We start from the raw sequence: 15,863 nt of genomic DNA on the forward strand, positions 1-15,863 counted from the left end.
AACGATAACTAATTTCGGTTAATAAAGCGTTATGGCGATTTAATTCAATAATTCCCTGACGGGTCCTCGGTTCGCGGCTCTCCGACACGGATATTCTCGGTTAGGATGAGAGTGCTGCCCCGATGTGGATGTTTTCGGAGCAACCCATTTTCGGTATTCCGTACCCCTTCGCTGTGTCTTACCACTTCGCTCGCTCTGATCAGATGCACTTGAATCTGGACTGAGAATGAATTGATGAACCGAAGGAAGGCCTCACACAGTGAAATTAGAGTTCAACGCGGTGTCGTGTGGGGCCAGAGAAAATCCAAAATGAAACGAAAAGTTTGCCATACCCGAACTACATATATACATAATGATGGTACACACAGTCACGGTGGTCGTGCCGGAAAATTCTCAAAATTAAATAAAATTCTGATTTTGTCTGTTCCCAATTCTATTCTATCTATTCCACTGGCACCAGGTGGACTTGTCACTGTTGATAGTGAATGAATAAAACCAATGTCAATGACCAGCTCCTGTATCCCTGAAAAATAAAAAATGCTCTTTTTTTACTTCACTTCAGTTGGTCTGATGTTGGAATTCATTCACTATGGGAAGTCCCCGGCCATGCCCATGGTGCTGGCTGGGGTCCTGAAAGTGGCCATGCTCTGTAAGAACTTGCATGAACTACCAGTGGTCACAACAGCGATATTTCACTGGTGACTTAATTTTTCAGTGAACCTCCTATAGTCTTTTTTTTGTCTGGGATCGATTTTTTGATATATTTCTCTTAATTTTTTTAGACCAAATCGAGGTGTTAAAAAATCGATCCTTAACAAAAATAGACATTAGGTGTTAGAAAGTTACACCCCTTGACTTCGGAAAGCGGTAGCTTATGAAATGTTATGTTTTGAAATATTGCTAGAACATTGATGAAATAGGGTAGCATAAAATGCTCTCTTCTTCACTTTCAGCGAAAAGCGTTATCTATCAAAGTTATAGATGTGTTGTATCATTGAATGAATGTTTCAATGATGTGAGTTTTAAAGATGATGATGAGGGCTTCAACAAGTAGGTATAACTCGAGGATTCAGGTCAGCTTCAAGGTCTTGCATGAGACCAACAGATTTCCTAAGAAAATGTTCGGTTCTAATTGTGCCTGTCATTCTAGATTCGTCGAATATATGAAAACCACCCTGGTCGCGACAAATGAGCCAAAGAAAGTTCCTTCATTCGCAGACGCTTATAACGAATCAAAGCCGACAAAGAAACTTAAAAGTCTCATATGTGGACTTATATATGTAAGGCTGTATTACAGAAATAAGAATTCGTGTAGGAAATTGTGCAGATCATGAAATATTTCATAGGACTTTCCTTTTCATATCCTCATTTCAGGATTTATTATTAAAAAAGGATTCTGGTGATAATGTGCTGACGTTCGCTGAAAGCAAAAGTAGCTCATCGGTGATTTCGGCTAGCAGTCCTGCGGATTTTCTATTTACAAAACCATGGCGGATTCTCCATTCAAGGTATCAGTTGAATTGGAGAGTTGCATAGCGGTTTAACATAACTTCTGTTAGAAAAAACTCTTCACTTTTGATATTAACAGGTTTGGGGATGAAGCGGTATACAATCTGATTTCAAAGTTTTCCATTTTTGTGAAAGATGGTGAAAACTACTTTCAAATTTCTGGTAAACCTATCATGCAAGTTGTCAAGAAACCCGGTAAATTCAAACAATCATTTATCATGTCCCTGTGTTGTTATCGATATGAAACCCGTGAATTATGAACGAATTTTATACAGTCAAAGAAAAGCGAACAACGAGGAAACGAAAGCCTGCATCAGACGTGATACAAGATTCATCTGTGAGACCGAAAAAACGACGTCGTAAAACTGTAGGAAATGATCATCCTGTGAGCGCTTGTTGTTCCGCTATTGGCTTCAGGTAAATTATTTTAACAGGGCAGCCACTGATCTGGAAAACCTGGAAACTCGCATTGTAACATCTTAAACCAAGAAATTCCTTGGATATACTCAGTGAATGTTGTGCTATGACGTCGAAAAATTAGGGAATTTGTAAATTGGTGGAAAGTGGCCACCCTGTCTAATTCTATTTAGTCAATACCCTGGTAGAAAGAGACTTGAATGGAATATGATGGTAAAAGTTTGTTTATTTTGCAGTCATTGCTTATTGATTCAACACAAAGGAATGTATTATTGTCGAGATGTCCGCGAAAAGTTTCACCCCAGACGTAAGAATGAACCAAACAGAAGAAAGGATTTTTAAAGACGCATTAGTTTCGTTCGTACCTATTTTTGTTTGCAGACTTGATGTCGAAAACTGATGTTTCACCAGCTCATCTTTGGAATGATATTTCGCATACATGCGTTACTGTTGGAGATCTGGGCCGAAAGAATAAGTCCATTCCTGCCGCGAGTGATAAGGCACTTCAGATCCTCGCAGATTTCATCAACAATCACAAAAATCAGTTGAGTAAAACCCTACCGACGTTTGAGTAGTCGCATAGAATATTTCGGCGTGTTCACGATAAATGAAAATTGTTTTTTTGAAAATAGGCATCGGAGATGGAAGTATATCATAAATAACTATTGCCCGATCTTAAGCAATGATTTATCTGTCGGACAACTTATAGAAGCTTCGTCTGTTCACGGAAAGGTATTGTACAAGCTGTAGGTTACGCGTACTGTCATATTTTGTATGTTATTAACTGATAAAATGATTTTTCAGGTTTTTCTGTTCGTTCGAAGGATTTTGAAACGTGTCGTTCCACCGGAATTGTGGGGTTCCGCGCAAAATCGAAATATTTTCTTCAAAAGTATCCTTATATTCGCTATTTTACTTTATTCTTTGACGTTAGTCACCTGTAAATCTGAGTAAGGATTAGGGTAGGTACCTCTAGTCTATCATGTTATAAAAAGTCTTAATGAAATCAGATTTGCAGCGTTTGATTACCATGAAACACTATCAGAAGTTTGTTCTCGGTGATCTGATGAATAATGTAAAGGTACAAAGATCTTTGACATTTCTTGCTCCTACCCGGTTTGGAATCCTCTACCCAAATGCTCTACCCTTTGTCATGGAACCCTATTTGGACCTACCTGTTTACCGGATTACTTTAAAGCGCCTTTGAATATTGAATCGGTGAAATTGGCGCTATATTGATATTATTTTGTCATCATATATATTGATATTTCAAATTGTTTTTCTCATGAAGGTGTCTCATATGAAATGGATTCTAAAAACGACGTGTTTACCAACTCGAGAGTGTCTGGCGGCTAAGATGTATTTATGGATGCTGTATTACGTGTTCTCGGTGATCAAATCGTACTTTTACGTTACCGAAAGTGAGGTTAGATCATCGAAGAAGAAAGCGGTTTTCTATAGAAAACCTGTTTGGAAAATAATCAAGGCTCAAGCGACTAAAGGTATTAGAATATCAGGTTCAGTCCATGTGTACGTGATCAGATATTTTAAATGTCATTTAACTCTTAATTTTAGATCAGGTGGAGAATGGAGATCTGCAAAAAGTACCAAAGGTAAAATTTCATCTGTATTTATTATGCATACAATCATCAGGGAATGGATCTAGGCGTTGGTGTCTGGAGTCCAGATCCCTGCATTCCTTCCCATCGAGGTTTCCGTTTCTGTCATAATGGAGATTTTTGATGATTGTCTTCAAAAATATCTAACTCCTACGCGGGAAGCCGCAGCAAAATCAAAACTAAACAACCCGCCTTCCAATTTTCTAAGATCTGCACTTGATCATCTCTTTCATCGAATGTGTTTGTAAATTTCAATATCCATTTCAGGAAATGGTGTCTAAGATACTCCGTGAACGGAAAGCGCTTGGTATTTGTACGATGCGATTTGTTCCGAAATCTGAAACGACTAGAATGCTTTTGAATCTTAGCAAGAAATTACCCGGCGAACGACTGACGATAAATCACCAGATTAAACCTTTATTGCTCGTTCTGAAGAGTATTGTCGTAAGCGTATAATTCACTTGTGCCAAATCCTAACAGTTTTAAGTGTAGAAACTTCTCATTTATATCAATGTCATTTTTTCAATACATTTACAGAAAAAGAAGCCGTCCCTATTAGGTTATACTGCTGTTAATTTTAAAGAGAAATTTCGAGAATTCAAGGCGACAAAATGGAAAAGGTAAAAAGAAAATATCTTTAGTTACCGGTGTTTAGTTTTCGCTTCTGATTTGAAATTATCAGGATCGGCTCAGGACTTATCCTGGAAATCAGGGCAATTTTGTAAAAAAGCTTAAAAATCAGGGAAAAGTCAGGGAAATTTGAAGAGATTGCTTCTAGATCATGCGTAAAATCAAACAGTTTCCATCGATGTCTTACGTATTTGACTGTGATAATTGATTGGATTCTTAGCAGATCAAGTCAGGGAAACATCGGGCATGTCAGGGAAATGCCCGAAAAGTCGCCAACCTGATTATATTTTGACTTGTTTATTTTTATTCTCAGCCACGAACCTCTCTATTTTGTGAAGTGTGACATCAAGAAATGTTTCAACAGTATCAGACTACAAAAACTGCTCGGCATTCTCGAATCAATTCTGAATGAGGTAATATATTCATCCCGTGTAGAAGTGAATGTTGATGGAATCTATTCGTAAAAAAAAAAATTCATCGATAATCAGTTTTCAGAAGAGATATTCTACACGAGGAAAATGTCTACGGTTAGAATAAAAAATCAACGACGTATGATCAGATATATACAAGCCGTACAATCATTAACGGATCTCAGTACGTTCTCGAAATTCGTCCAGGAACAAAACGTGAAAAACTCCGTCGTCGTCGACTTGGTTTCTGGATCGCATCGTAACGGGAAATCTTTCATGAATTTAGCGCGATTGCACCTACTTTTGAACATTATCAATGTAAGTATGATTTGGGCATGTCGGGTTATTTGTTACTCTAGTCTTGAGGAATTTGTAGGCTTTTAGAAAAGTTTGATCCTGTAAAATTCTTGAAATACCAAATACAAAATAAATGTATTACAAAGTCGACTAATGTTAGTTTGACTTACATAAGTACATAATTTGACTTACATAAGTACATACTTAGATACTTGTTAATTCAACTGTTAAATATTTCTTTTAAGGATGGTCAGGAATATTACGTAATGCGCCGTGGAATCAGTCAGGGAGCCGTGACCTCGACGATGCTAGCGAATCTGTACTGCGGAGATATGGAAAATCGTTTTCTGCAACTCGAAGATGACGAACTGCTCGCTCGATGGGTAGACGACTATATCTATATATCGCCGCATCGAGACAGAACTAAAATGTTCCTAGAAAAGCTGCAGAAAGGTAAATTACAATACGGTGCATTCTCCGCTGGCTTCTCAAGTTCTCGTGTTTATTGAAAAAAGTATTTCTATGAATTTAGGGATTCCTGAGTATAATCTGTTCATCAATCATGGAAAAACACTGACAAATGTGCTTCAAAATGAGATACCTGATGTTGGTATGTCTGGTAGGTATGCAGTTGATGTTGATGTCAATCGAGGTTTTTTGCTTAGTTTAAACTGCTTGTGCTTGATCTAGTATATTACCTAGGAACTTTGATGTAATCATCTTTATTTCTTTTACAGAAAATGTAAAATGGTGCGGCGTCACAATTGACTTGATTAAACGCAGATGTAGATGATTTTCCGGCGATAACAGATTAGTCTGTATTCTGGATGATTGCTTAAAAAGAATATGATGTAAATACTAGTCATGAGCACATGCTTGTAATGTTCAGGGATTCGCCTTTGTTGAATTACTATTTGAAATAAAGATGGATTTAATGTTGATTTGTATAGTTTGTACTGGTCCTATCAATCTTCGATTCATAGCATTCTGTGGCGACAGTTTTTGGTTCAGGGCTGATCGAATTAGTTTTAAGAGTGCAAAAAACAAGAACAAAATACACATTGTTACATGTCAAATAACTTACGTTTTATTATTTTTAACTTTACATACACTATACATAAATGTCTATACACATTATTTACACTATTTACAACAAATTGTTGGGATAGTTTTTCGTTATATTTGATTTAATCATCACACGCACACAAACACGCATTTTTAGATCCTTGCGATTTGAATATTTGAATCAATCGTCGTTTAATATATCAATTCATTGAACAGAACTTCAATGAAGAATTGTTTTAAGCAATATGCATAGGTGGTTAGCCATTCAACTGGTTATTACGTAACTGGACTAACTTTGAGGTCTGTAAATAAATCTTTTCCAATTCAAAAGCAACAAGTTATTATTCATTTATATCTCAAACATTTACAGCGGAACGTAAGCGAACAAATTTGATATTTCATACTAGATACAGTGGAATCTCGATATAACGAACTCGGATACAACGATTCATCGGATATTACAAACCTCAAATTGTGTCCCGATTGAGAGACTTTAATCATTTTCATACTGGATATATCAAACTATTGGTTATTATGTGGTCCCCTGAAGTTCGTTGTAACGAGGTTCCACTGTATAGGGAACTATCAGTTCTAAGAAAATTGATATTCTGGTCCTCAGAAGTTCATTGTTACGAAGTTCCGCCGTTTAATTTTCTCGCAGAAAGAAACACTGTTCTTTTTCAAACTCAAATGATGTTACGAACTGAACCCAATTCAAAACACTCGATCGATCTTATTCCCTAATATGGTTTTAATAAATATATGCATATGAACTGCCCGATCTTACTAATCTAAAAATCTCGAACAAGAAAAAACACTACGAAGAAAATATAATTTTTGGGTGTTAATTAATGAATATATAGTAGTAACGAAGTAGTTTCTATGTACATGAGAGTGGTAGCGCGCAATACGGTGAAAATGTTTAAGTCCTGTCGTGAGACCGAGGCCCAGTTCCACAATTGTGAGCTAGAGTTAAAAAATCAGTTCAAATTTAACTCACAACTGTGAAACTGGATCCGAGACATTTTCATTTCGTTATTAATATAAACAGGTTCAACATTCAATGACAGCAGCAACAACAGCAAATTAATAACAGAAAAGAAAGGAAAAAAAATGTTTGAGTAATGAAAATAATTGAAAAGCCACGAAGAATTGAAGAAGTTCCATCTAATAAAGAGACTGTTTAAATGAATGATGGTGATGTGTGAAGTTGATAATAAAGTAATAATTTTCACCAAACAACATAATCTTAAATATACTTGTATAAATGAAGTGGTTTCTTGCCACTACTTTCATTTGATTAAAGTAAACAATTTGTTGTGCAGATGATCACATCATATAGGTTTGAGTCCCTGACTGTTTAACTGGCACACTAAACTGGCATTTGAATTTTACAAAAAAATATATGGCAGTGACTGAACGAACCAGCTACACGGCAACCTGTGGCTACAATAAAGGAAAGGCAATCAATTACAAATCATAGTCAAACTTGCTCGAGTCTTTATTGGACGTCGCATCTTTTTTTTTCTTTTTGCATAGCATCGCAATTTGTATTTTACCAATTCAATTCACTTCGCATTAGTCTTCATTTGGATAAGACGTCAACATATATATTTATGATCATCCAAATTACGACGGATTAAGCAAATTTGATTGTGCATTTTGGAAATAAATGGGTTGACCGGCAAAAAATTAATATTCGAAACACAATAACCTACGCTCGGCCCCCCTATTTCAGACGTCAATGCATCAACTGATAATTCATCAAAAGCACCAAATAATATTGTTGAACCAGTTTATGTAGTTCATAGTTTTACCATTTATAGAACCATAAGATATTAAACACACTCGATTAATTAAGCAGTAATTATGAAATTATCACAAATGCTTAACAAATGAATATCTGCGAATAAGATCCGACAGTCTTCAATCGGAAAGAATTACTCATCTAATTGTACTCTATACCTAAATCGTGTTAATTCTAAAATGTAGCTTTTCTGTTGTTTTAGCTATTAATATTTCTATGTGTCGAATTCGATTTCTCTGTTCTCCAAAACAGGTTTTAGAGGGGCATTTCATTTTTACATCCACTCCTCTGAAAATCAGCTACCCCTCATGAAACATCTGCTTCCCATACCAGAGTGAATGTCAATATTCAATCAATGCCGAGCTATGAAAGATTACACCAGAATTGAGCTTAATTCTCAGTATTTTTTTGGAAGATCGAAAGCCTCGCTACTTCAACAGCCACGACGTCGTACACATAACAATGAATGCAGCCCGTTTAAAATCCCAGCAAATGGAGAACAATGAATGATCTTTAGGCGAACGCAAACATTTCTGGTAGATCGATCAATCAATCTCGGTGTTACGACATAATATCAACACAAACACTTAAGTACTACTGTAGTTATATACTAAAGAAAGTTAATGCGTGTTTATAAATTTTGTTTATGAGAGAGTATCGATTATCTTTCAGAAAGTCAGTGAACACCGGGTAGTTCGATTTTCCATAGCCACGAGGTAAAACAACACAGTCAAGTCACTGGTGGTTCCACAGTTCGTGTCTGTTATTTTTCTTTCCACGTGCGTCCGATGAAGTATATATTTGTTGAAGAATTCCACGTTTGGAGGGTATATCGAGTATGAGCAATGAGACAAAAAGAGCCAGTACAGAAAGAGAGATCTGGCAGATTTCAGTCAAAACAGGTTTCAGTAATCGCGTGATTGATAGAAAAGAATATATCCCGACTCTGAGTTCTTTTGCAGATCTGACGTCAGGCCATAGAAATCTTCAATGGCCGTAGCATCAATTTTCTACAAAAAAAGATTAGTTAAATTATTTAGGGTAGGATAGGAGTAATGTAGTAAATAGTAGAACTATCATCAAAGGCAGAAATGTGTTGATATGGGAGTTAACACCACGCAGAGGTTAGGAAGGGAATTCCACATGATGTGCGCAATGTCCCGAATGGACATCTGCCAAATGACTTCAGCCAATATTTTCTGACTGCTGTGAAGTCTGATTCTAAGTCGACTCTATCCTGTTAACATTCTATACGCCTTACTATGACATTTTAGGGTTTCCAGTGGTAAGGCCAGGGTAAAAAGAAGTACTAAGAAAGACTTTTTCGGCAATTTTAGACCCAAAAGGAAGGACTTTTTGACTCCGATGTACTATCCGGTAAAATGAGGGCCCATAAAGGAGCATTTTTGCAATGCCTTTGCCCGAATACTAGTCATGTAGACCAGTCATATATTTTAGGGTAATTCCATAACACTCTCCTGTAGATTCAATCTTACTGATAATTGAATTACCAGTAATTACCAGGTACTGAATACGGAAATACTTCAACGGTCGAATTCGCGACAAAAATACATAGAAATCAAATTTGGAAGGACTTTCTTAGCCAAAGGAAGGACTTAGAGTCAAAAAGAAGGACAAAGATTATGTTTGTCCAAACTTTTTCCAAAAGAAGGACTTGGAAGGACCGCTGGAAACCCTGTTATTGGATATAAATGAAAATATTAAGAAAATATTAGTCTTCTTTGTAGATTTAATCAGGACGAAGTTTTATACCCAGTAGTTCTCAGTCAATACTTGACTCCTACAGTTATATCATTTAAATTCAGAACTGGATCCTGTAGTTGCAGGGTGAACAGATACTTACATCCACTATATCATCATCGAACAACAACCAAAATCCATGACTTTTCACAATACTGATATAGTGACCACGATTAGGTCCGCTACCGCAGTGTATAACCACAGCTACGAGGTCGTACATTCTTTCAGGATTACACGCGTCATCTGACTGAAATTGTGAAAACTGCTGCTTATCATGTATCTGTCTTACTACGGAACCCTGACTTATAATGGCAGCTGATATTCAAATCTCATAAATCATTTTAACAGTTTTCCAAAACGTTTTTCTACAACTTACTGTATTAAATAGTCGTAATTCCAACGGAAACACAACTCTATATGAAAGTTTTGTATATCTGTTCAGCTGCTCCATGTATTTGAAGCGTTTCAAATGTAGAGCGAGAATATTTGGCAGTTTCTTGACTCTCATTCTGAAAATGAGATGAAATTGATATATCGACTATGAACTCGGCTTGTCTAATAAACAAAGCCTCGACGATTCTATCCATATCTCTTTTCAGGTACTCCACTGACCTCGCTACTTTGCCAAGTATCAAAGTTCATGTATAATAAAACGAAAATCAAGGCCTTTAAAAATGTACACATCTTATCTCTACATGGTCTTAAAGCCAGGTGTAGGTCGGCCTTGAAAATGCCAACTGTTGCAAATGATCACATAATGCCACAAGCCAACTTTCTAAAGAAACCTTACGTTTTTTAATACGTAAATATAATCTTTTATTACGAATACGAACCTTTTTTGTGCCTCTTGCTTGCTACAACAAACTTCACAGTAGTATTTATACTCCGCGCACAATGTCTCCGTGCTACTGAATCCGCGCAGACAATGCGTTATCGATGTATTCTGTTCTACATCTACTGACAAATCCAGAAAATCTTCATCTTTGCTACTGACCTAGAATCGAATAAATAAATTCCTTTAATCCCCTTTCATTTGCATCATTAATCAGTCACTCATTAGTTGAATATATCATCGTATTATTCATGGGCCTAAACACTAGTATGATGTCCAATATAATCGCTTTGCAAAATGCCAGAAAGGGGAAAAGGCCCCCGAGTAAGATTTTATATTTTCACTTTCATACTTCACTAATTTTACACTGTGCTCAAATCAGTTTATCTAATACCCAGTAAATACTGTAACTAACCGTTTCACAGTTAAGGCATCTTGTTTCGTTAGTTAACGTTCCTTGAAATATATCGTGAACCCACGTCGGATCTGGTTTTCGGTTACTGTTATTTGTGAACGTATCCGTGTTCTTTGGTTTGATAGTTTGTTGTTTTTCAGCTGGAAACCAATGATAGATCGATATTAAAGTGATTATCAAATAAAAATTTCTACGTTTTTATCATTGCTTACAGCTCAACTGTCATCCAAGGTTCCTACAATTCCTGGTATCCAGAATTCAAGGACTTTTTAAGGAGTAATTTTCAAAATTCAAGGAGGTTTTCGCGGTCATATATAAGGAAAAAAAGTCGAAAATTCAAAAACAAAATCCCCGTTTTTCTCAAATTTTGATCAGTTGTGTGTGCCGTTTTGGTTTTACATGTCTAAATCTCAAAGTGAAACAACTTTCACTCACAAGTCACACAATGAGGTATAATAGAATACACTGTCTTCTGAAAAGGACCTTTTGAAAATTGTTAATAGGACTTTCCCAGAATTTAAGGAGTTTTAAGGAGTTTATGGATATTTCTCAAAATTAAAGGATTTTCAAGGACCTTGAAAAATATATTCAAAAATCAAGGAGTTTTCAAGGATTCAAGGAGTTGTAGGGACCCTGAAACCACTATATTCGCTGATAGTCCAATACGGAAACACTTACCCTGTAAAATATCAGCTACTGTATTCAGGAGATAGTTTAAAAATTCGTGCGCATCTTGTTGCATATAATTATCGAATAGTTCTGAAAATTAAGGCGTTTTTTGTTTAATTCAACACAAATTCATGTTACAGCGCCTTTAAAAATCAGGGAATCCAAAATATATCCTGCTATTTCCGCGTCCAAAAATTCCCCGAAGTGGCATCCTCCCTCGGCAGCGGGGAACCCGATAGCATCGCTAGACTTAGCCACAACCCTGCCACACTTGACCGGGTGCACAGGTGTGCCAAACAAAAACTTGCACCAATCAGATTGCCCATTGTGTGATCTGTGACTGAGGCAAATTTCACGGAACTATAAGTGAGAAAACGCGGGTATAAATAAAACAGGATATCTGATTGGTTAAAAATGACATCATCTAAGCTACCCGTCTACCGGTCGGGTATGTGCGCACTCAGTCTACTGTGTGGCAGGGTTCCGTATTGTGGCGAGTCTCGATGCCATCAGGTTCAGATGATCCCTACCAGGGGAGGATGTGAAGTGAGTGCTGTTTCCTTTCCAAGAGATCTCTTGTCAATAGTTACCACCAAGTACAACAAGAGAAGAAAAAAGTAAGTCTGGATTTCTCAGATCTGTAAGAGCCCTGATATTCATATTTTTCATTTTTTTTGTGATTTGCGACAACTATTTTTTAATTACCATTCTCTTTCCGTAATCTTTGGATGAACTTTTTCGGCGCGATAGTGCCAACCTTTTTCTTCTGAGTGGCGATGTTGTAGAACAAATCAGCCAGACACGTTAATAACGTTTCCTTCTTCTGGTTTTTCTGCTGCTGTTTATAATGCAAAACTTTCTCCCGAAACGGGCGACAAAAATATAAAGCCTGCAGCACAGAATTACAGTAACACGTGTTCCCGAACTGAAAAACGAAAGTGAAACTTCGACAATTGATTTGACCTAATTTATAGTTGAGCGAATAATTGAAGGAATCTTGAAATCCCAGCTGAAATAACTTACATTCACCAGCCCAAAATAATGCTCATTGGCTGGGAATTGTTCTGATCCTATTTCCTTCTCCAGCTGCGAGGCATTGGCTCCCTAAAATAAACATGAATGAAGATTATAGCAAATAATCAGCCATTATTGATAGGCTAGCACGGCAGTATTAAAAGGTAAATCACACTTTTGTACCCCCTCCCAAACATTTTCATTTCTACATGATATGAATCAAAGGAGTCTTTCTACATGATATGAATCAAAGGAGTCTGGAGAATCAAAATGAATTACTTTTAATCAAAAACTTAACATCTTTATGAGATTTTAGTAATTTTGGCTAGCCTATACTAATGAGTAGGCTATATAGTACTACTCACTCTATCATCATTATTATACACTAAAGACTTTGTAGTAATAATAATTTATCTGAAATCTATATTGATCGGGTTCTAGAACATGGTATTGGTAGGGTCAGGAAAAAAAGAGAAACAGAAAAGAACTAAAGAAGTGGCCTAATTGACAAGGGAAGAAAGTTCAGGATTTCATCAGTTTTTTGCCTGTTTTCACCCTTCTAAATCAACCCTATAAAACGGGTCTTCAAAACTTTCTGTGTATCTTACGTATATATTCAACGATGGTGCCCATTGCATTTGAAGTGATGCGCACCAATTCCACCCAGATCAACGAGAACTTACCATTTTATTTCGAATGCACGAAAGCATCACAAGCTTGCGCTCTTTACGTCGATAGTCGCCATCTTTGACATGTGTTCTCGAGTACGGATTGAACGCGCCAGGATTCCATAGTCTAAACAACACCTGGGCCGTCACCGTATAAAATGAGAATCCCTTTACGAAACGAGTGTCGCGCGCCCGATCTCGCTCGCTACGCGCCCGGACGCGCGGTCGGTGCGATTAATCCGGCGCCCCCGGCATTGAAGTACCATTCGTGTGGACGAACGCAATCATCGACCATCAATCACCATGGCAGGTAAAATCTTCGAGCAAGTGTTCGATGAATATCAGCTGGACAAGACACAAGAGGAACTTCGGCGTCATATTGAATTCTTCTATACCATGGACGAGGATTGCAGCGAATATCTCTCCAAAAAAGAACTCATGGAATTTATACCCACAGCCACCGTTGAGGTAATATTTTTTCCGATTTTATAAATCCTTATCTATCTTTTCAATAATCGTGATAAAATAAAAAAAATTCCTTGCGTCTCTCGATGGCCATAAATTGGTAGTAGTGTTTCCTGGATTTGTATCCTGCGCCGGGTTAAATCGCTAGTATAACTATTTAGATATAACTTCAGAAATCGTTCCCCAAAGACGACAAAGACGGAGACGATAAAATTTCTCTGAAAGAATTCCTTCAAACATATTTTGAGTAAGTCACGATAAAATAAGACACTATAGATTCATTTTGACTTTTTTCAACGACCACTTTGGAATTTTCTTAATTATTTGTTCATGCCGGATAAAACATTTTGAATTATTTTAGACCGTTAATCGAAGAGAAATGGAAAGACGTTTACTCAAAGGAATTTGACGACGGTGAAAATATGAAATTGAAGCCGGCTGAGTTGGAAACCTTTTTCGCTATCGTCGGACTAGCGGGTCCCCGTAGTGACAAAGCAAAAACGTTTTTCGAGAAACACGACCTGAATAAAGATGGCGTCCTTGATGTCAACGAATTCGTCAAGTATCTGAAATATGATTTGAGCGATCTGTTGGACGAATTGATCGCTCAGTTCAAGTTACAACTAGGCGATTGATCGTATCGTAAAAGTGAATTCTCGGGACCCACAACGTAACTGTGGAACCGAACTCAGGCGGCTCCTGGTCCAGCAACCCCTATCAGCCTCTGATAATGTGTGTAACTACTTTGAAAATGTTGTCATAAATAAATAAAATGATTAATTAGTGCATAAACCGCGAAAGCCTCTTATTTATTCAGATTCAAATGGTGTTTAAATGAATGTTGTGTATTGATATTCAGGCATGACCAACGACAAAGAATGTATTCTTTGTTAGCGCGATTCCCGCTGCGCACTGAACCCAGTTGAACTTAGTTTGAACACCATGAGCCTGTAACGACCAAATAACATCTTAATTGTCTTATTGCTTATTGGTTTTTAAGACCTGCCCTTGTCATGAACTCGGACCCTTCGCTTCGACCACATAGACCTTCATCTTCCGCGTGGCATTGACTTCTATGATAAAGGGATAGAAATTCAAAATAGTCAAAATCGTCCTATTTATTACATCGTCTGTGCGACACTATCAATTTGTGAAACGTCTTTTAGTGGCGATGTTGAGAACAAATGAGGGGCGGATCTAGGGTCTAATTAGGGAGGGGAGCAGGAAAACTAAGGACACATCTTGGTTTATAAGGGCACTCTTAGAGACGAATACTTCGCAAATTTTCTAAATTTGATGCAATTTATGAGCGATCGAGGCTTTTCTGGTGGAGAGTTACCGGAAAAGATCAACTATATGTTTTAACACCCAATACGGGTGGTTTAGTTTTAGAAAAAGTTTACTTAGAGGTTTAAAACAAATCATTCGACAAAGATGGAGACGGAGAGCTTTCTCTGAAAGAATTCCTTCAAGTATATTATGAGTAAGTCATGAGAAAATAAGATGCTGAATTTATTTTGATTTTTTTTTTAACCGCCACTGATGAATTTTCTCAATTATTTGTTCATGCCGGATAAAGCATTTCGAATTATTATAGACCGTTAATTGAAAAGAAATGTCGAAAGACGTTTACACGACGGAATTCGGAGACGAAAGAATGAAAGTAAACCAACATCAGTTGCAAACTATTTTCTTCAATGTCGGATTTGACGGTCCCCGCGCCCACAAAGCAAAAGAGTATTTCAAGAAGTCCGACCTGAATGAAGATGGCATCCTTGATTTCAACGAATTCGTCAAGTATCTGAAATATGATTTGAGCGATCAGTTGGACGAATTGATTGCGAATCTTCGAACAGGAGGCTCTTGGTCCAGCAACCCGACCTCGTATTCAATGTGTGTTACTATTTTGGAAACTATTGAACAAAAATAAAAATGTAAACCACGAAAGTCTCTTTCATTTTTTGAACGGTTGCTGTGGTATTTTTATTTCAATTTCATAGAGGCGTGCGTGACCAGACATGGACGAACGACAAAAACTGTGCGTGATTCCCGCTTCACTGAACACAGCGGAACACATGAACTTGTGTAACGACCCATTACATATTTATATTTGTCGCCTGATCAAAGTACTAGAGTACTTAAAAGTACTACATTGGATATTCACTTATTACGGATTAGTCAGGTTATTTAAAATTAACATTTAACATTATTCGGACAAAATTTTCCAGTCCCGACATGTTCATCCGAGTTCAAAACAGGTGCAGTTGAAACCCATTTGAGTGACA

At 37.1% G+C, this 15,863-nt stretch overlaps 3 protein-coding genes across 3 annotated transcripts; 2 read left to right on the top strand and 1 right to left on the bottom strand.

Annotated features, from left to right (window-relative positions):
• The first annotated feature begins 153 nt into the window (after positions 1–153).
• LOC141905589 (telomerase reverse transcriptase-like) lies at positions 154–5,808 on the top strand. Its single transcript, XM_074794522.1, has 20 exons — positions 154–358; positions 954–1,050; positions 1,151–1,280; positions 1,375–1,508; positions 1,589–1,704; positions 1,785–1,926; positions 2,163–2,233; positions 2,308–2,470; positions 2,559–2,658; positions 2,731–2,818; positions 2,937–3,007; positions 3,218–3,428; positions 3,502–3,539; positions 3,813–3,989; positions 4,083–4,165; positions 4,489–4,588; positions 4,664–4,903; positions 5,128–5,335; positions 5,415–5,501; positions 5,620–5,808. Exons 1-20 carry the CDS (start codon positions 235–237, stop codon positions 5,673–5,675), a joined length of 2,436 nt encoding a protein of 811 aa, XP_074650623.1. The 5' UTR covers positions 154–234; the 3' UTR covers positions 5,676–5,808.
• A 148-nt stretch (positions 5,809–5,956) lies between these two features.
• Positions 5,957–13,192, bottom strand: LOC141905586 (ubiquitin carboxyl-terminal hydrolase 12-like). The gene is made up of 9 exons (XM_074794517.1): positions 13,129–13,192; positions 12,455–12,535; positions 12,137–12,356; positions 11,441–11,521; positions 10,763–10,902; positions 10,349–10,509; positions 9,892–10,024; positions 9,619–9,762; positions 5,957–8,764 (listed from the first exon to the last, which is right to left on the bottom strand). The coding sequence occupies exons 1-9, from the start codon at positions 13,153–13,155 to the stop codon at positions 8,660–8,662; spliced, it is 1,092 nt and encodes a 363-aa protein (XP_074650618.1). The 5' UTR covers positions 13,156–13,192; the 3' UTR covers positions 5,957–8,659.
• Positions 13,193–13,276: 84 nt separating this feature from the next.
• Positions 13,277–14,326, top strand: LOC141906150 (16 kDa calcium-binding protein-like). The gene is made up of 3 exons (XM_074795366.1): positions 13,277–13,581; positions 13,752–13,825; positions 13,940–14,326. Exons 1-3 carry the CDS (start codon positions 13,417–13,419, stop codon positions 14,211–14,213), a joined length of 513 nt encoding a protein of 170 aa, XP_074651467.1. The 5' UTR covers positions 13,277–13,416; the 3' UTR covers positions 14,214–14,326.
• Positions 14,327–15,863: the final 1,537 nt, after the last annotated feature.

The sequence above is a fragment of the Tubulanus polymorphus genome, chromosome 5 (assembly GCF_964204645.1).
Source record: "Tubulanus polymorphus chromosome 5, tnTubPoly1.2, whole genome shotgun sequence".
Classification (NCBI taxonomy): domain Eukaryota; kingdom Metazoa; phylum Nemertea; class Palaeonemertea; order Tubulaniformes; family Tubulanidae; genus Tubulanus; species Tubulanus polymorphus.

Coding starts and splice junctions, on each gene's coding strand:
- LOC141905589 (XM_074794522.1), top strand. CDS start 235: ATGAACCGAAGGAAGGCCTCACACAGTGAAATTAGAGTTCAACGCGGT. Junction 2,471..2,558: donor ATCAACAATCACAAAAATCA/GTTGAGTAAAAC, acceptor TTTTGAAAATAG/GCATCGGAGATGGAAGTATA. Junction 4,904..5,127: donor TACTTTTGAACATTATCAAT/GTAAGTATGATT, acceptor ATTTCTTTTAAG/GATGGTCAGGAATATTACGT.
- LOC141906150 (XM_074795366.1), top strand. CDS start 13,417: ATGGCAGGTAAAATCTTCGAGCAAGTGTTCGATGAATATCAGCTGGAC. Junction 13,582..13,751: donor TACCCACAGCCACCGTTGAG/GTAATATTTTTT, acceptor ATATAACTTCAG/AAATCGTTCCCCAAAGACGA. Junction 13,826..13,939: donor TTCCTTCAAACATATTTTGA/GTAAGTCACGAT, acceptor GAATTATTTTAG/ACCGTTAATCGAAGAGAAAT.
- LOC141905586 (XM_074794517.1), bottom strand. CDS start 13,155: ATGCTTTCGTGCATTCGAAATAAAATG. Junction 12,536..13,128: donor CGTGCATTCGAAATAAAATG/GTAAGTTCTCGT, acceptor TGTTTATTTTAG/GGAGCCAATGCCTCGCAGCT. Junction 10,025..10,348: donor AAGCAAGAGGCACAAAAAAG/GTTCGTATTCGT, acceptor TCTCATTTTCAG/AATGAGAGTCAAGAAACTGC.